The sequence below is a fragment of the Haplochromis burtoni genome, unplaced genomic scaffold (genome assembly GCF_018398535.1).
Source record: "Haplochromis burtoni strain Fernald_Lab_line unplaced genomic scaffold, NCSU_Asbu1 Contig_70, whole genome shotgun sequence".
NCBI lineage: Eukaryota > Metazoa > Chordata > Actinopteri > Cichliformes > Cichlidae > Haplochromis > Haplochromis burtoni.
The window spans coordinates 623,639-644,234 of record NW_024582431.1 but is presented as its reverse complement, the minus strand read 5'-3'; the positions used below and the strand labels follow the sequence as shown (position 1 = coordinate 644,234).

Below are 20,596 nucleotides of genomic sequence, written 5' to 3'. Positions count from 1 at the left end.
GGATAGAAGTGTGTGTGTGTGTGTGTGTGTGTGTGTGTGTGTGTGTGTGTGCGCGCGCATGTGTTGGAGAGGGGAGGGGCGTCCCCTTGATTTGCAATAACTTCGGGAGCAGTTAATTGGCCAGGATCAGCTACTGTCCACTAATGCTTTATGGCCACAGACTGTATATAAAAGATGGACATGGCTAGGGTTTTTGGGGGGGGGGGGGTTTGGGCTCAGAAGTGACCCTGTCTTAGCTATAGAGAAATGTGTCTTCATGCTAGCTTGTAAACTTGCTTTGTAATGCTGTAAAGTTGGGGATTTTTAATGTGGGAGTCTTTGTTTTGGGAATTTACCTCAAGTGGCCACTTGAGGAAATGCAGTTTTTTGGGTTTTTTAAATTTTACTTTTATCAAAACACAGAAAGGAGAAGAGAGTCAAGAAACTGACTGAGAGTCTGCAGAGGTACTGTCTGCCTGACAGGGCTTTGTATGTTCACACAGACAGAATACCAACAGTACAGTTGGTTTAATGTAGGTATACATTAATGAGGCTAATCCATTTCCTATGCTTCATTCAATTTTTTTTTTATTTTTGGCAGGTACAATCCTCCATACATCATTTTTTGTTTCATAAATACATATTTGATTTCAGTGTTACTTTGCATACATGCTTCAACACATTTTGAGTTCCAGTTGCACCTCTCTTTTGTCATCGCCGGTGTCAGTTGGGTTTGGTTTTGTTCTCAGGTGACGCCCTTATTTTTAAGTGGAAAAATGACACCAACCCACAATCCTGCTCTTCCGCCCCCCTCCCTTCCCCTGTCGTCCCAGCCTCCCACAGCAAACAAAAACACGCCCTCTTCTCTCTCACACACATGCACAAAAATACACAGATGACCTCATCGCTCTTTCACCTATTGTTTCACATGTGTTTGTGTTTATCTCTGACACATTGCCCTCTATTTGGAATAAGAGTCCGTGCTTCCATCAGTACAGTAGTAAACACCTCAACCCTGCCTTGACCTGAACAGATTATCCCTGCTCCACTTTGTTTTTTCTCTGATGAAATATCACCTGACGCAAAAGCCAGAAAGGCATTAAGAAAACATTCCTACATTTCTCTGCGTGGCTCTTAGGTTTGGGTTGTGTTAGGACCATGACAGGACAGCCTGTTTAGAAGTAATAAGTGGAGGAAAGGTGGGACGTGGGCTCCTCTTTGTTTCATCCCTCTTTTATTTGCAGCCCGAGGCCGTGGTGTGGTTTTTACTTTGGACATGCCGACGGGCAGACATTTTTTCCTTTTGTTCCCTTCCAGTGCACACAGCTCTGTTTTTCTGTGTGTGTGTGTGTGTGTGGGTGTGGGTGCACTGTTGATGTAGTAGTTTTTATCAACTGAATTCGTATTTTTGAGCCTGTAATCTCGTCTGTTGACTCAGGTGTTTCACTAAGAACCTTTTGTCAAGGACAAGTTGCTGGAGAAATGCAATAAATCTTTGAGCTTTTTCCTCAAATGTGACTACAAAGCCTGCAAGCAGACTCATGCTACACTCTTATACTTAGTTACTCATTGTTAAAAGAAAAGTTGGTAGTTAATGATTAAATATCAGGCCGCTGCCAGTTAAGTCACATTCTTTGTCGTGGTTTGCTCTGACACGAGACATGTGCTAATGGCTGTTAATTTTCTGTGCTCAGTGAGCTGATCCAAACGCCGAGCTGGACCAGGACAATAGTTCAGTGTAACTGGACGGATTTAGCGATTATGTTGTTGTAATGGGACTCATAATGTCTTTGCTGACACACAGTGCAACACAAAGTTTCCGTAATACTTTGAACTGCTGAATCTAGCTGGAAACAGAGGTTCAAAAGGTGTAACAGGCTCTGTGGATTTCTATCTGGTGGACTTCCTTTCAAAAGGACACACAGACACACACACACACTGGTAAAAACAAGATGTCACTTTACTCCTTGAGAGGTGAGGTAAAGCTGATAATGAGTTCAGATTACCATACAGTGACTCCTGTAGGCTGCAGGGTATGTGCTCTGTACTGATTGGTCAAATGCTCTGAAATGGTTAACAGTTATCACTTGAAAAGACAATGAGATATAGTGATATCTGCACACAAAGCACAGATGTCTCCCAAGGTGTTCATCACCATTGCTGGTGAAGCATCTCTGTATATTGGCATGATCAAAGAGAGATGCAGATAATGCATGAAAACAAGTTACCAGAGGCAAATCTGCAGATGCCTGCAAAATGGTGAAATTTGCTTTTAGGAGGAAGCCACCGCCTGGATTTAACCAAGCAAATGGGGATGAGCCTTGAACTGTATAAAAACTTTAGTCACTGGTATGTTTAAGTTGGTGACAGGTTATTTAACCCAAACTGGTGCAGTGAGTGGCTTCTCATTTCCTAAACTAAAGACAATATGTAGGAAGACGAAAAAAGAGCTTCTCTCTTTCAGCAGGGTTAAATAATTGGCATCAAGCAAAGAACTGTGGAAGTGACTCAAAATTCTTTATTGGGTTAACATCTGTCCCTCCATCCATCCATCCATCCATGTATGTCATGGGGCAGCAGTCTGAGCAGAGAACACTCAAGAACACATTTGTGAAAAGCTACTTTTACCCTTTTGAAAAATGTCATTTATGGTCTGTTTGGCCTGTGAACATTGATGGGTTTTCACCTACAAAATCCCTCCTTAGCTTTTCTTCCAAAATCCCAACTGCATGTTATTAGTCTTGGATAATCTATGTGCTCATCGAATGCTGATTGGTTGACGAGTGGAGCAAGATATGGAACTAAATGGGAGAAGTGTGAAAAAAGAATCATCAAAGATAAACAACACAGCATGAAAAGCAGAAGCAGCGAATACTTTTGTTTTTTAAACACCTGGTTTCACTTCAGCTTGCTGATGGACCAACAGCAGCACAGGCACAAGTAGCCCACATAATACAGTACCACATAATTTCTACACTGCCTCTGTCAACAACAAATACTCTCCGCAGATAGACGGGCGGTCCGTGGGTGCCTTAGCGCTACCTGTGCTCAAGCATAAAGCAACCAAAATAGTGACTTCATGGAGCACGAGAGGTTGTTTTCACACATGGATTGGTCACCACAGAGCCCAGACCCCACTGAGAATCTTTGGGTTGGAAAAGACTTTACACAGTGGACTGACTCCCATCATCAATACAAGAGTCTCGGTGAAAAAATTGTGCAACTTTGGGTGGAACTAAATGCTGTCACATTGCACAAGTTCACTTAAAGGATGCCACAGTGAGCATCCTGCTACTCTTCTTCTCCTCTGTAAGTGCTAAACTAGAATAAGCTGAGTCAGGGAGGACGAACTGGGAAACAATTGATAAAGACAACAAAGGTGGAGAGGGGGAAGTGAGGAAGCACAACTGACTCACTACCCTGAGACGAGCTGTAAAGATAGAAGCATGAACTGTGACGCCTCTATAGTAAATGCTTCCATTGTCTTTATGAAGCTTTGATCACTTTAATTCAACTTGAAATATGAGAGTTCACCTTCCTCACTAAGCTGCATGTGTGTGTACTCCTGAACTTCTAAAAAATATGTCGATTGTTTTGCATTTTCTTGCTTTTCAAACTAAGATCACTGATTTTTGGAGTCCTGCGTTATTTGCATTCATGTTTACTTGCTAGCGGCTCTTTTTCTCTGCATCTGCTTATTTCAGTTCATTCATTTAGCTCCAGCTTCTTCAAAGTGAGTGTCAGTCGGTGCAGATCAGTCACAGGTATTTGATTTGGTTTGTTAGGCTGGTGCAGAGAGAGAGTGTGTAGGTGCTGCTGACTGAATCGAGAAGTATTTCAAACTCAGATCTGAATAAACATTTTTCAAATTTTTTTGTGAAAGTCCACAAAACATAAAAGCATAATTCGCACAAACATAACTGTATTTCTTGTATCTTTATGACCACATGTGTTATGCAACTGTTTTTATTCTGAAAGCGTCTACACACATGCTTTCACTTACGCTACCTGGTTAAACCCAATCCTTGCCGGAGTCACTTGTGAGGTCAGATGCGAGAGTGAAGGCATGTTATCGATGAACAGATTCAATCTGTTTTTCCTGTTTTTAAATCTAAACAATTTAAATAATTTAAAACAAAATGAAACTTTGTCTGTCTTTTAACCAGTGACCCTGCTAAAAAATCTGGTGAAAATCATCAAATGCAAGTATAAGCAATATGTCTGAGAGCTTTTTAAAGCCAATTATCTGCCAGACTTGTGACTTCCATTTGTTTTTGTGGCCTTCATCCGTTACTTTGATGAAGCCCACAATGCTGAAACAATAACCTGTTTGTTCTCATGGGAAAGTAAACTAGTGTAACTGAGATTTGTGAACTATTTCCCTGAAGTTTCATATTAGTGCTACATTTTACCTTTGAGCTACTCCATCTCCGAGAACCTGAGAACTCTGCTTCAGCTCAGTTTCAGCCTGGAGCAAACACAAAGTCCTCATTGCTACTTTGTGTATGTTGCAAAATGCTGAAAGTGGTAAACATTGAAGATGATCTCCAGCTTCGTGACAATAAATATACCTGTGAAAAATTTGAAAATGCCAATAAAGACATCTATTGTCTAAAGGAAGACACGCAGTGCTGTGAAAATTATTTGCCCCGTCCTGATTTCTTGTTTTCTCGCATACTTGTTACATATTTAAACATTTCACCTATTCTGACGCTGCCTACCTTTCCTAATAGCTTACAGCTTTATACCCCTCGTCACACATTGACTTCTACTGCCGATCAGTCCTCTGAATCTCCCTTCCCCTCAGCTTCTCTTTTAGCCTCTTCATGTTAGCTTCAATCATTAACAGCGTCCTTTTATCAACAGTTCTGGTTGTTATCTTTAATCATTTATATTTATGTTTTAATTTTATTTAAATTTACTCTATTTTTTTTTTTTTAAACTATGTCCTTTGTTGTGTTTTAATTATCCCAGTTATTTTACTGATTGTCATGCAACACTTTGCTCAATGTTTGTTGTGCTTAAATCCACCTACACTGCTGTGAAAAATTATTGGCGTCTTTGCTGATTTCTTATGTTTTGCTAATTTGTCGTACATATAGATACTAGCGTAAAAGGGCTATAAGTGGGCCCCGGACCATCACACTACTGCCACCATATTTGGCTGTTGGTGTGATTTTCTTTTTATGAAATGCTGTTAGTTTTATGTCAGATACAATAGGATCCAAATATTCATTAGTCCACAGAATATGTCCACAAAAGGTTTTGTAAACCATCAGGATGTTTTCTGTGAGATGAGACTTTGTCCTTTTTGGAGCTCTCCCATTGATGCCATTTTTGCCCTGTCACTTTCTTATTGTCGAAACATTTATCCTGACTTTAACTGAGGAAAGTCAAGCCTGCAGTTCCTCAGATCCCAGACTGACTTCTTGAGTTTCTTTAGATACATGATATTTTAGTCTACTTCACTTTATCAGACAGGTTATATTTAAGTGATTTCTTGATCCACATGTCTGGTGACAAACATTACTTTTATTTATTATTAAAAAAAAAATTTTTTAATGGGCACTTTTGGCTGCTCCCTTGTCACAAGTGGTTGCCACAACTGGTACCGACTGGGTTAGGAATGCTATTTGGTGTGTCTCTAGTTGGAATTGAACCAGTGACCTTTCACTTGGCAAGTGAATGCAATGTGTGAATCTTTGCCTTTTAATAAGCATTAGTAACCTCGATATTTACCCGCACGTCCAGTTTTCAGTCTAAACTAAAGATAATCCGGCTCCTTTGTCATCTTTCCAATAGGGACACAAGGATGTTGTACCAATGGGACAACCAGTTCTTTTTCTTCCTTTTACAGATTTAACAAAGAAGCTTGGTGAGTTTTAAGATTTCTTGTGTAACCATGCCGTATTACACGTCACTGTAACTGCCTGGTCAAAACAACCCCTCGACTCCGGTTATGGAATATCGCAGATGAAGGCTGGTTGTCTTCTTGTTGTTTGCTTGTGTGCAGCTGTTATCTGTATCTGGATAGAAACAGAAGATGTGCTGTTGTTGTCATTTGAAGATTTTATCGCTTGAAGCTATGCAAGCGCCCTTGTACCATACGGGCCATAGAAAAAGGTCATGGTTTGGCTTAAAATACAACAGCTGCCACTTCTTTTAAAGCTCAGTTTTCTTGGTTGCCAGGGTTACACATCTCCACCGAAGGGTCTGAATAACATAGGTCCTGCAGTTTAATGTCCGTAAACGTAAACAAATGGATTTCTTTTTTTATGAATATTTCAGATTTTGCTCTGACACAGGGTTGAATACACAGGCCACAGAAAAGTTGTTTGGCAATAACGGATAACTGAGGTTTCTCGTGTGACATCATGTCCATGTTGCTCAAGAGTTGTCTATCATATTGGAAGTGATGCAAGCGCTCGTTGCTACAGAAAAACATGTATTTCCTGACTGGTTGGCAGTGGTTTCTGGAGGCTGCTGGCTCCTGCTGGGTGAAATGGTTGCATCAAAGGTGATTGCTTTGGTTACTAGCAGATTGCCACGGCTGCCTGTAGTTTTTTATGTGCAAATACTTTGTAACTACTAGCCAAGCTTGGAAATGGAGAAGAGTTGTGCCCTTTGGAATATTTGAAATATTTTGGCTGCAGGGCAGAGGCACAACTTTCACTTTGAAGTCGAACTGTCTCCATTTCTCGTTTGCGTCACGCTTTTCACAGTTTCACTAGAGCTCGGAAAGAAGCTGGACAGTGTTTGCAGACGAGTCTTTCACTTCCACTAAAGCAATGTGCCAGCGACCAAAGCAATCCCATAGTGGTTTTTACCAGCTGGCAGGGGGAATAGTGGTTGCTGTGACTGACCGGTCTCTAGGCTTGTGTGACTTGAGCCTACATTGTTATCACAGTTGTCACACCTCCAAAATAGGTAACCACTTAATATCACATAGTTAGTGGTCTCGTGTCTGTAAAACCTCAGTCTCTTAAAGTGCACATGTATCCATATAGAGGGCACATATAGACACTATTTGTACACTAGGGCTGCCACAAACGATTATTTTGATAGTCGACTAGTCACCGATTATTTATGCGATTAGTCGACTAATCAGATCATCATCCACTGGACGTAAAACTACAGCTTATTGCACCAGCAGCATCTGCTCTTATATAACTATCATTAGCTTACAGCTTTAAGCTGTTTAAGGTTGCTAACTAAAAATAAAGACAAGATGATAGTTTATTCAAATTTTAATGAAATTCTGCAGATTGTTTCGGTGAAGTTTAATAAACTCCTTGCTATCTAAAATATAACAGGACACCGGAGTATATTCTCAGCATCTCACACTTCTGATAATCAGCTGTCTGCTTGACGTTTATTCAGCTGTGTAAAAACTATAACTTTAATCTCAGCCAAACCGATTTACTCAGGAACAAATAAAATACTAAAAAAAAAAAGCCAAACAACTAACATTTTTAATTATCTAAGTGACTCATATATATGTTAACCTGAGTGCGAAAGACGGCGGTGGGTTTGAAAACAATTTGCCGGGAGTCCGGTGTTCTCACGGCGCTAGTGACCTAGCCCCCGGCTAGCTATCGAGCTAGTGGGTAACAGACGTCTCCGAAAACGTCGGAGCGCTTTTGAAAATATGTGGTGTCCTGATAAACTGAGCCAGATATTTGAGGTTTACACAGCTACATTCTCGCCTGAAAATATGTTAAACGTTTATTTTGTGACCCAGAAAGAATAATAAGAGTAATATTAAAACTAACTAGCTGCCGCCATTGTTGGAAACTAAGCTGGGCGCCGCGCTGTCGAAGTTGCTGCTGGACTGCTTGCTCAGCTGCTTCTGTCTGCTCTGTCTGCTGCTGTGCTGTGCTGCTGTCTTCTCCAGCTCTCTCTGTTGCTGCTTCTCTCTTCCTTCTTCTTCTTCCTTCCTTCTTCTTCTTCTTTTCTTCTTCTTCTTCTTCTTCTTCTTCTTCTTCTTTCTTCTTCTCTTTCTCTTCTTCTTCTTCTTCCTTTTCTTCTTCTTCTTCTCTTGTCTCTTCTACTCTTCTTTCTTCTTCTTTTCTTCTCTTCTTCTTCTCCTCTTCTTCTTCTTCTTCTTCTCTTCTTCTTCTTCTTCTTTTTTTCTTCTCTTCTTCTTCTTCTTCTTCTTCTTCTTCTTCTTCTTCTTCTTCTTCTTCTTTTCTTTCTTCTCTCCCTCTTCTTCTTCTTCTTCTTCTTCTTCTTCTTCTTCTTCTTCTTCTTCTTCTTCTTCTTCTTCTTCTTCTTCTTCTTCTTCTTCTTCTTCTTCTTCTTCTTTCTTCTTCTTCTTCTTCTTCTTCTTCTTCTTCTTCTTCTTCTTCTTATTTTCTTCTTCTTTTCTTTTCTTCTATCTTCTTCTTCTTCTTCTTCTTCTTCTTCTTCTTCTTCTTCTTCTTCTTCTTCTTCTTCTTCTTCTTCTTCTTCTTCTTCTTTCTTCTTCTTCTTCTTCTTCTTCTTTTCTTCTCTTTCTTTTCTTCTTCTTCTTTCTTTCTTCTTCTTCTTCTTCTTCTTCTTCTTCTTCTTCTTCTTCTTGCTTCTTCTTCTTCTTCTTCTTCTCTTCTTCTTCTTCTTCTTCTTCTTCTTCTTCTTCTTTCTTCTTCTTTTCTTCTTCTTCTTCTTCTCTTCTCTTCTTCTCTTCCTTCTGCTTGCTTCTTCTTCTTTCTTCTTCTTCCTCTCTTTTTTGTCTTTTTCATTCTTTCCTTTCTTCTTCCTTATTCCTCTCCTTCTGTTTCTGCTCCCCCTATCCTTTTCTGTCTTTAACTGTCTTTATTCTGCTTCCACCTACACACCTCTGCTTCGAACTCTCTTATATGCACACCTTTTTCTTCTTCTTCTTCTTCTTCTTCTTCCTTCTTCTTTCTTCTTCTTTCTTCTTCTTTCTTCTTTCTTCTTCTTCTTCTTCTTCTTCTTCTTCTTCTTTTCCTCCTCCCTTCTTCTTCTTTTCCTCCTCCTCCTTCTTCTTCTTCTCCTCCTCCTTCTCCTTCTTGTTCTTGTTCTTCTTCTTTTCCTCCTCTTCCTTCTTCTTCTTTTCTCGTCTTTCTTCTTTTCTTTCTCTCTCTCTTTTATCTTCTTTTTCTTTTTTCCTTTCTTTTCTTTTCTTTTTCTTTTTCTTTTCTTTCTTCTTCTTCTTCTTCTTCTTCTTCTTCTTCTTCTTCTTCTTTTTCTTTCTTTCTTTTTTTGAACTGTTTACAGCTTCTTCTTCTTCTTCTTCCTTCTTCTTCTTTTCTTCTTTCTTCTTTTCTTCTTGCTTCTTCTTCTTCTTCTTCTTCTTCTTTTTTTTTTTTTTTTTCTTTTCTTCTTCTTCTTCTTTTCAGTCCGTTATTACACTCTTAAATACCTACTACTTATTCCTTGCGTCTTTTGGGATCTTACAAAGCTTCAAACGACGTCGACTATTAAATCAGTCGTAATCGTGACTAGTCGACAAATCGTGGCAGCCCTATTGTACACTACTCTGCCCAGTGCAGGCGTGAATTTCCACTTCGAATGACCGCCATGAGCCAATGAATCTCGAAAGACTCATAAATATTAAAATTATAGTAATTATTGGAAATATAATCACGTTTATATAAACTCTGTTAAACCTTTTGAGCTTTGGACAAACAACAGCATGCTGTCTATTGTGCCATACAGGTTTGAAATCAGAAGTGACTGCAGATGAAGTATATATTAACATATAAACATGTGATGTTGTTTTAATTGAAATTTCTTCTTCATAAACATTTCTTTTCTGAATAATATAAGCTGTGTATAATTCAAATCAGCTGCCGCTCTCGGTCTTCTCCGACATCTCTGACATGCTGACATATCTGCAGCCAACAGCTGTTGATCAGCAGGGCGTTGGGAAACTGTTTCCTATATTACGTTTGTGCACAGCATGCACGCAAAGGTCTGTGTATTAAAACACTGCTTCACAGCACTGCCGCTGGTCGAAAAATACAACAGAAAGAAAAATGTAAATATGTGAAGTCGTTCATCTGTCTGAAACAAGTTTCCTTCTGATTGGCTTCCTCATAAAAAACAAGTTTTAACACAAGTGGATTGGGCTGTTGTGCTTAAAGCCAGAGTGTTGTCCCTGAGATGACCATACATAATAAGCACTCTCAGTGATATCATGCAGACTGAAGACTAGAAAAAAAAGATGTGAAACTTGAGTGTGTAGTGCGGTCTCACAGAGATTGTTTGCATACATGCTGATGTCATTATGTGGAGGTTTGAGCATCAACCGTTAGAACAGTTTCTGTAAAAGAAATAAATAAGGACTAGCATGTTTTCCTCCATTTTCACTAAGTGACCTAACAAATCTGAGCAGCTCCAGGCGGATATCTTGTTTTTTTTTTCCTATATTATTTGTTGCACATCTCAAATCTCGTCCCTTTACCGGAAGCATTCTGATTTTTAGTGAAGTTCACGGTCATAAAGCAGGAAAAACTGAACACATTATTTGGTTTTTAAGACTCAAAGTGACAAAGTTATTGTGATATTAAGTTGTATATCTCTGAGTGACTTTTATTGTGAGTCAGAGGGAGACGAAACACAAAGCAACTTATTTGTGATGCAAGTCAATGCAGGGCTGTTTGCTCAGCTCTTCTGGTGAGGTGAAGCCTTGTCACCTCTCACACACACACACACACACACACACACACACACACACACACCCTGAGTTAGTTCAAATCTCCAGGTGTGTAAGCATGAATACAGATTTTTGAAATTAGTTTAATTTGAGTTGTTCAGGTGTATTTAGGATCTTATGCATCACATTCTTTCTATGTTAGAGGACTGGACATGCTTTGGTGGGCTGGTAGTAGTAGATTTATTTATATAGCAGACAGCACAATCACTTAATCAAGAGGATACAACCAAAACAAGTTTATAACATTCAGTAGAATCAGAGGAGAATCATCTAAATGTCCAACAGATGGGGATCCCAGCCACACTCAGATACACTGACTGGACTCAACTAAGTTCCAAGTACCAAGTCAGGAAGGACATGAGTCAGGTCTCAGAGGTCCACAAACCTGAACTGGCAAAGTATACTATCAGGGGTTAACCACTCAGGGGCAGTGTTTGCCAGGGTTGTAACATGAGGAAAACTGGGTGGTTTTCCCTGGTGGGTAGCAGCTGCTTTTTGCAAATGAAGATGTGATCAGGAGCTCTGATTGGTGAAAGTCAGTTACAATACAAGATCAGAGAAGAAGCTTCAAACAGCTCGATAGTGCCTTTTATCCTGTGGTTGAACTTGACCTCTGCTCTGTGCTCTTTGGCAGCCGGCAGTGCTCGATAACCTCCTGACCTCCATGAAGTTTGTCCTCCATGGCATGGGCACCCTCCGCATCAACCTGGCTAACAACAGAAACAAGGTACTCATGTTCGACTTCTCTCACCTTCAATTTTGGTCTTTTTATTTTCTGTCGTTGTCATCCTGCTCCTGCCCTCTTAGAGTTTTGTGCTTCTTGTGTCTCTGCACGTCACCTGGATCACCATTAGAGGGCAGCATCTTAGCACTATAGCTACACAGCTTTCATTGAAGGAGAGCATAAAGTTAGGCCACTGGTGGGTGGTTTGCTTGTGAGGTTTAATTTAATTTGAACTTTACTGTCAAAGTTATCAGAGTGCATGTGTTTTCCACCTACACAGCACATCCTGCTGGGCAATGATGACCAAAGTATTTCCTCTATTAGATGTCATCAGAATGTGTGTGAGCATCTCTTTGTGTATGTGTTTGTGTGATTAACAAGTCTGGATGTGGAGACAGACTCATAAACTTTTCTATCATTTAGGCTTCCTTCTATCTTTTTTTTTTCCATCTGACCAATCGCTCCTCCCTGATCATTAATCTGAATTTCTGTCTCCCTGTTGTCTTCTGGCAGGTTCACGCCCATTCCGTGCTGTCGTGTGGGCGTTGTTTTGACGAAGACCAGGTGCTCTTTCCTTTCCTGAGCCATGCTCTGTCCTGCCTGTGGGCCGACCAGGGAGTGAGGGCCGCGGCCGCCCGGGGATACGAGTACGAGCTCAATGACTCGGCGCTGTAGTGAGTACTCCTCGAGAACAGACTCACGCTGTGCTGAAGAGATGCAGGGGACTAATTAGCTGGACTTAGCAGCTGATGCTGAGCCATCTGCTTACTGTCACTGGGAGTTAATGTCTGGAGAAAGGAAGAAAGTAAAGAGTGCAGGAAGATAGACCACAGTTTGGAATCACATATACTTCCACAACTGTTGTATATCTTAAAATAAAAGCCATTAAATACATACATAAACCAGATATTATTTTAGTTTTGGATGCGTGTATGAAGGAGGAAAGGCATTTTTAAAATTATCAGTATAGGGAAAAAATTGTGATTAGACACAAAAGTGATGACACCATAGTGAAAGCAAAGAATTGAGGCTGAAGCCTGAAAATAAGAAAGTAGAGTGTGTGAAACAGAAATAAGACAGAGCGCTGACCCACCAGGAGGCCGTCCGGTCTCATCCTCCGCCCCTGTGAGAGGCCTCGCTTTGGGGTTATCTACACCGACAGGACTCTTGGTTCCTACTGAGAACCACCATGCATCACCTTCTTGCAAACACACACGCGCACACACACACTGTGCTTCTATAGTACTTATGAGGACTCTTATTGACACAATGCATATATTACTCTTTGATCTTAATTTGTGTTTTCTTAAACACAAATTAAGATATTTGTTGTCTGCTGTCATTTGTTGTGATTGGATTCACCAAGTTTGCTGTTGAAAACTGGATATGCAGAAACTTGAAAATGAGGACAAACTAAAGACGAACACAAAGAGTGTGCACTGACGATAAACATGATATTTAAAAATGAAAACACAGGTTGCTACAGTGGGCAGCTCGGCACCAGGTGCCCTTCCTGACGCAACCACAAATGGATTCAATTGCAATAATACCACACACAACACATCTTATAATTGAATTTGACTGATGCCATTACTGTTGTTATGATTACTATCGTTAAGTCAAACCATGTAAAAATACTGCTGGTCTGTCGATTTAATCAAAGCCCTTTCACTGATTTCCAATAAAAAGGCTTGTTAGACGTTTCAGGTGTTTCCAACTGTTAACTGTGATAAACTGGCAACAGTTGCAAATCTCTTGCCATCTGTTAACTGCTTATACGGAGAGTCCAGCCAGAATGTCAGAGATTTAAAACAGAAATCCCTCCACAAATAGTGACGAAATTTCTGCAGGATGGCGAATTAACCGGAAAATAATATAGTTTCTCAGCAACTTCGCTTTTGCATTTGAATAAAACCGGAACGCAAACAGCTGGCGAGCAGCTGAGTCGAGTCATCGTCTGCAAAAAGATGCTTTGCAGATCACTTGCAGTGCAAAAATCTGCATTATATACGAACTAGTATTTTGAGGAATTGCAAACAGATTTTTTTTTTTTTTTTTTTTTTTTTTTTTTTTTTTTTTTTTAAATTGCTGGCTTTGTAAAATAACCACTAAAGCTCAAAGTGGTCCTCACAACAACAGAAGTACAAACAGGCTTTGCATGTTGTTGTTCTTTTTATTTTTTTTTTATTTTTAGCAGCAGGATGTGTGTCGCTGTCCAAGAAACTAATTCAGGATGACGGGTAGAGAATGTCACAGTCAGTTCACATAGGTGGAGATGCCATCGTGTGAATGTGTGTGTAAAAAGATCACATTTTACTGAAGAGACACACACACACACACACACACACACACACACACACACGATACAGTTGATTACACTAGCTGTGTAAATAGCTAATCTGTGTTTAGAAGCTGTGCCTCAGTGTGTTATTATGGTAAACCACAGTGTGAATATTCATCGTGATCAACCGCTGCGGCCCCTGGGGCTTCAGCCTTATCGCTGCACACCCAACACACGCACTCAGCCACACCAAACACACAATGTGTTAGCCTCCACTCCCGTAAGTGATACCTGATTTTTCTTTTGATCTCAAGTTTGTTTTCAAGTTATTAATTTCCCTGCCGCTCTCTTTCTTCTTCCCCTTGTTTCTCCTGGCTCTTTAACCTTTTTGCACCCTTCCCTCTGTCTTCTTCTCCTTCCTCCTCCTTTCCCAGTTTCTTTGAGAACATGAGCCGCATCATGTCTCCTGAGTACGTGCCCACAGAGACAGACGTCCTTCGAGTACGACTGAGGACGACAGGCGTGATAGAGACCCAGTTCAAAGTCAACCACCTTATTTTCAGGTAGTCACTTTTCTTTTTTATTAAGGTGAAGGATGATTCTGCATACAAGAACCGAGTCACTCAGAGCTGCTGTTGTCAGGTCTGCTCTTGACTTCTGCAGGGAGCGCCTGTCGTACCGACTTACTTCACTTCTTTAGCTGCGACTGTCTTATCTCAGTCTACAGCCATATGATAGTCCTGAGATATAAGATGGAGATGGGCGGCTTCATTCAATACGTCAATACGACACCTATCAGTTGGCTTTATGCTCATCTACAAACACACACACACATACGCAGAAGCATCAGTGGCTCGGTCTTATCAGTGGAGCAGCAGAGGGCAGGTATCTGAGCTCAGGAGACTGCTGTCAGATGACCATATTCATCTCTGATCAATGGGCCGTTGTCACATAATACCACCTTCTTTATCATCTTCCTATGGCTGAACTCATTTCCTGAAGCCACTGACGGTCACGACAGGGCAATAGGTACTAATGAACTTGATTTTCTCTGCAGTGTGACTAATGCAGAATAAATGTCACTAAAGGAAAAAATAGTAATTTTTATTTCATATCGATGCAGTTTTATTAAATATTCAACGCCTTACTTAAACGGTGCTTCATTTGATTAGTGACACATTTTTTAAATATTTATTATCAGATTTTTTGATAAATACTCTTTTACATTTGTCGTATGACGGTTACACGCTCTGCAGCCCCAACTGTCCTTCCAGTTGAAGTCCAAGAACCTTTGGTGTGTAAATAAATTGGGTAACACCAGTTTTTGGTTGCACTCATCATGCTGTCATGGCTGTTTTTGTTTCTTAGATTATAAGTAGTGCTGTCCCCGTTAATCTCGTAAAAATGACGTTAACGCCATAACCGCATTAACGCAGCAAATCTCCATAAGCGACTTAATGCGGGTGTGGCTGGACGGCGCTAACGTGTTAACGAGCTAGCCGTGCTAACACGTTAGCACTGTGCAGCCCCATGAACGGGGCCGATCCACATTAACTCACTAACGGAGATTTGAGGCATTAATGCGGTTATGGCGTTAACGTCATTTTAACGAGATTAACGCTGACAGCACTAATTATAAGAAATTTAAAGTAAAACCAATATTTCCAAAAATTCTTGTGTCCGTCTGTGCTACATAAATGGGGGTTTGTCCGGGATCCTGTGGGCTAGATGGCTGTGCTGTCCTTATATTGAAGCATATCTTTTTTAGTATTTTTTTCTTTGCTGATTTAGGTCATCCTGCTTGTTGGTTATTCTGGGTGGGAATCTGCCACATTCCTGGAACAGTACTGCAGATGGGCGTGGTTGGTTAGCTATTTTGAAAAGTGTTTGGTTATAGCCTTGTGTGAACATGGCTGTGTTCATCTACATCACTGTTTATTGGTGACTTTTGAATAATGATGCAGTTCTTTTGTAGTGTGACTTTTAGAGTTGCGGCCCACTTTTGTTGAATAACTTGTAAATGTGGTTAACTGGAAAAAAAGTAACTTTGTGTATTCCTTTGCCACACTATTTGTGATCTGTGTGTGTGTGTGTGTGTGTGGGTGTGGGTGTGTGTGGGTGTGACTCTTTATTTGCAGATGGACACTTGCATTTATCTTGTTGAATTTTATGGCTGTAGAAACTTGTAGTCATATCAGACCACTTGTTTTGTGGGGACAAGTGATCACTTCTTGTTGGGATTATTTGTTACTGTTTTTGGTTGATGTTTTGTTGTAACTTAAATAAGACTTGTAGTCTGTAGCTGTTCTCCTGGTGAAACCTTTATGAGCAGAGGTGTTACATCAGGCTAAAACCCAGACTGTCCTTATACAGGTAGCACAAGAGACTTTGGGTGTTGACTGGGTTTAATTGCTAATTATTTAAAGATGATGAGGTGTGGATAAAGGAATTCCCGAGGTTGGCTTGGAAGTGACGCCATTTTTTTGCTAATCCTTACTTCCCTAGCTGTTGTTTTCAGCTTAGATTTTTTTTTAAGTAATTTAAAGAAAAAACAGAGCAAAACTTTCTTGAGCAAATGCACCTGTGTTTGGGTATTTTAAGTTAAGCAGTAAAATGCTGAAAGTCTCGTACAGGTGGCAGACAAAGCACAAATACTTTTGGAGGAAGTTTAGGTTTCAGTTCAAGTGAAAGCATCAAAGTACTTTATAATTCATCTGAAGTGCTGCCAGGAGTTTAAAGTTGAGTAAAAATGTGAGCTGAACTGTATGTGATTGAAATGAACCGTCACTTTTAAGTGCTTTTACTGGCAAAACAAGTTGAATTGTTGGCTGAAATCTAAACACCTGAATCAGTAAACGTACAGCAGTACGTTTGGGAGTGAGAAGAGTTAGGGCCGATGGAATGAAATGCAGCATAGAATTAGAAAATTATATGTCAATTAAATCTGCCAGAGCATTCGCTGCGAGTTGTATTGATCGTCTTTGACAGTTTTCATTTCCTACTGTTAAAATGAAATGTTCAGCTTTTTATGTTTTATTTTTGAGAAGAGATAAAAATATAAAATGTTTATATGTAAAACACACACACACACACACATGCACATACAGTCTCTTACTCTGTCTGTGTTTGGGTGCGTTAATCTGGGACAGATCAGATGTTATTCAGTGATGGATGATAATGTATGACATTTGAAGGATTTTCAGGTTGTAGTTAAAGTACAGTCTAAAGTTACAGGTACATAAGAAACTGACTGACCTGCCTATAAGGTGTAATTATATTCACTGCAAATAAAAGATGGATGTAGTCACCTAGAATGTCATTCATTGGGTTGCAGACAGTGTTTTTTGAAGTGATTTCAGCCTTTTAGCCATCAAGATTTAGTGTTTTTGTTTTTGTTTTTTTTTAACCTCCTAAGACCCGCACTCTTCCACAGTATGCATTTTTAATTTCTCTTTGATATTTGGGCATATTGGGGCCCAATGAACAACAAATAATTACCAGATTATTTTTTTTAACCTTATTTTTGTTTTTAAGAAAAATAAGAGCCACATATGACGATATTCGTTTAAAAGTTTGATAGAACAGTAGCAGTATAATGTCCTCGTAAAGCAAAATTGAGTATTCTGGTCTAAATAACCCAAAATGTGATGTCCACATATGTGGACGCCAGGTCCTAGGAGGTTAAATAACATTTTTAATCAGAGAGGTGGAATGCAGGCCTGAAGAAAGCTCACCAGGTGGTCGGTCCCATGTCATGTTAATTTTGTCATCAGTCTAACATTTGTCCCTAAAGTGGCCCCGCCCTTAACCCTTGCATACCTTAAAATCTTAATATTACTGAAAGCCAGTCTGTTAAATAAGAATGCGTCCCCTGCATAAATGTAATTGAAAGAGAAAATTATTTGCAAAGACCAAAAAAGATATTTTTATGTCAGGCCGTAAACAAGTTTACTTCTGTGTTTTACTTCTGAATTAAACAGCCTCTAGTGGTTGCTCCAGGAACTGCAGTTTTTACACCTATGTAGTGACTTTATTTTTCACTCTACTGGAGATTTCAAGTTGGGTGACATAGGTCAGCGGTCTGCAGCCCCCAGGCCACGTGAGTCTTTTGGTAACAGGCCACGAGAGTTGAAGCTTGGGGCGTGAAATTAATGGTTTTCAGGGTTTTTTATCGTTAACTCGGTTGACTCTGGGTCTTTTCCTGTGTTGTAGTTGTGTCTTATTTTGAAAGAAATATTTACCTGTTACCATAGTGACCAGAGAGCATTAAGGGGCAGAGAGGAGGATGTTACTCTCAATGTTGTTGGCGCATTTCAGGAGGACGCTATTAATAAAGTTACACAGTTAATTCACATTTATTATTATATTTACAAAATACCACAGGTTTTGTCGTATCGTTTTATTTTGTTGTATTTATCCGCGACACCTTAAAGGCCGGTCCTTGAAAAAATTGACGAACATAAACCGGTCCGTGATGCAAAAAAGGTTGGTGACTGCTGTAGGTGTTTTTCCTGAAAATTAATTTGTCTTTAAATCCCCAATAGCCGCTAATTTTACTTTACTTTTAGAGGTAATATCTAGTATGATTCTGGTCTGTATATTAAATCCTGCTGTTTGTGTAGCTAAAAATCATGTAAATCTCAAATCAGGCAATGAATGTTAAATTTATGTTGTGTCTGTTGTCATGTCCAGGCCGTTATGGAGATAGCAAAGCTAACACAGTTGTTTCTTATGTAAAATTTACCATCAAAGTCATTTTCTTGTAGAAATGAATGAAACATAATCCTGACTTGGTGGGAAAAAAATGTCAGAGTTGGGATGAAATGATTTACTCCAGAGCAGTAAGTTCTTATTGAACTTTAGCAACTGACCTCTACAGACCATAAAATTTAATAGTTGGTTTTGCGGTTCCATTTACCGGTGTGACTTTTATGGCACGGGCAACACAGTTCGCATTCTTTCTGTGTGTGTGTGGGTTTGTGTCTGTCATCATATTCCAGAAAATCAGATTATTTTCCACCTCTTTGTCAGTAATATCCACCAAAGGAGCGCTCCCTCCCCCTTTTTCCCACCACAATATCAACCTGTCCTTCATCTTAGTTCGACGTTACATCTCATATGGAATTATAATAATAATAAAACACATTACCCTCAGCGCTTCATACGATCTCTGTTTAGCATATAAACATCGTAGAGAAAGTCAGTTTGTCAGCACACGGCTGCCATCTGGGATATTGGCGTGACATTTAAATGCTTCTACTATGTCTCTGGATGCTGCAGACGTGACATGTTTGACTTGATTTGACAAAAGTAAGTTGTTGTGCGTTTTATTTTTTTTTTAAATTTAAACTCAGGAAACATTTCACTGCATTGAGATCCTTTGATCGTGCCCGAATCTTTTGTTCTGTGGTGATAAATGCTACCTTTCCCTCACAATCTTATTAATTGCGTCATTTAGTTGCTCAGTTTCTGCTTTTTTTTAAAAAAAAAAAAAAAATCTGTCTGGGCCTTTTTTCTTCTTCTTTTTTTTCTTTTTTTTTGTGAAACACTAAGAAGCTGACGTCACCACCAAGTGACGGTGTCAGATCAGAGCTGGGGGAGCGGAGTCCCAGGTGGTGCTGCAGGAAGGAGCCCAGCATCTCACGCAGCCTCTTTCTAATCTGAATTCTGGAGAAGATAAATAATTGGCTTTAGTTAATTGACACTCTGCACCATTAGTGTGTGTGGATTTCCTTCTGTGACTTGAAAAGATTAAACCCAGAGGGTTGATGAAGAGCTTAGCATAAGTTAATGTAATTATTTCATACTTGGCCATAAAATGGGTATTACAGGGATTTGGAGAAGTAGATGGTAGGGGAGAAAGGGTGAGTTTCTGATTTCAGACATAGGAAGTGTGCAGTTTTTTTAACCTACTGTTAAACAAAGACTTTTGATTTCACATTTAAAATATTACTTCCCAGCATTTGTGTTAGTAACCTGCTGATATTTCAGAAAGTGGTGTTATTACAGAGGCGAGTTTTTGGTGTCGTTTTGTCGCCATTCGGGCCGCACTCAGAGCTAACACAATGCGAAACCGTCTCCCTCTCTTCAATGATTGTCTCGCTTGTTCGTTCATAAGGTTTCTCATCAGTGGCCACATCTGCGCCCTGTACTCCTTCCCTCTATTATTTAAGAATCACTTTAGGTCTCACTGTAAGTGCTATTAGGCCTGTGTCTGTTTTCATTCTGACTCATTTAGTGCATTTTATAAGGTACTAAATCATCAGATTTTAAGTCACAAATTAAAGTTTAAAAATGAAGCTTCTATGAGTTTACAAAAACAGTTTAAAGTATATGAGTAATATGAGGTAAAGCACAGACTTTTAGGTTTATTTGAGTGCTATTTCCATCCAGATTGGAGGAAAGATTTAGGAATTACAGGGTTTTTAGGCTATTACTTTATTATTTATTCATCTGTTGTGTAGAAAAAAAAAAGATTCCTAGTATAAACATTTTCTGTGTGAACACAACATATAGTTGAATGACCTCTCAAAGCAAGTGAAAGAGAACAACATGCATTGGCCTTAGAAATAGAAAGATTAGATCAGACCAGGGACCTCTGTCTTCAGAGCCACATGTGCTTCTTTGTTCATCTTTACTGGCTATGAAAGTTATCCTGTTACTTTTGCAGAACCTCACATGGATGTACAAATGGCTCATCTTTATAGTTCACATAGATTGGAACAAGAATTTAAGTGTTCAAGAATTTAATGTGATTTCATTACCAACACTACTGGCTTGCAGGTATACTTGATCCACTGGTGGATTTTGTTTTCTTTAACAGGATGATTTATATATGGAATAGGTTGTATCAGGATGAGACATTTATTATCCTAAAGTTTAGACATTGTTTTATAGCAGCAGATATTAAAAAAAATTAAGTTGCACACCACAAACATGTAATAAATACCAT

The 20,596-nt window shown here is 39.5% G+C and overlaps 1 protein-coding gene across 1 annotated transcript in view; it reads left to right on the top strand.

Annotated features, from left to right (window-relative positions):
- gnav1 (guanine nucleotide binding protein (G protein) alpha v1) overlaps positions 1-20,596 on the top strand; it is a 44,742-nt gene that overhangs the window by 2,484 nt on the left and 21,662 nt on the right. The window contains exons 3-5 of the mRNA XM_005925077.3: positions 11,274-11,366; positions 11,877-12,037; positions 14,079-14,207. Coding sequence (XP_005925139.1) covers positions 11,274-11,366; positions 11,877-12,037; positions 14,079-14,207 — 383 coding nt within the window. The remainder of the gene's footprint in view (positions 1-11,273; positions 11,367-11,876; positions 12,038-14,078; positions 14,208-20,596) is intronic.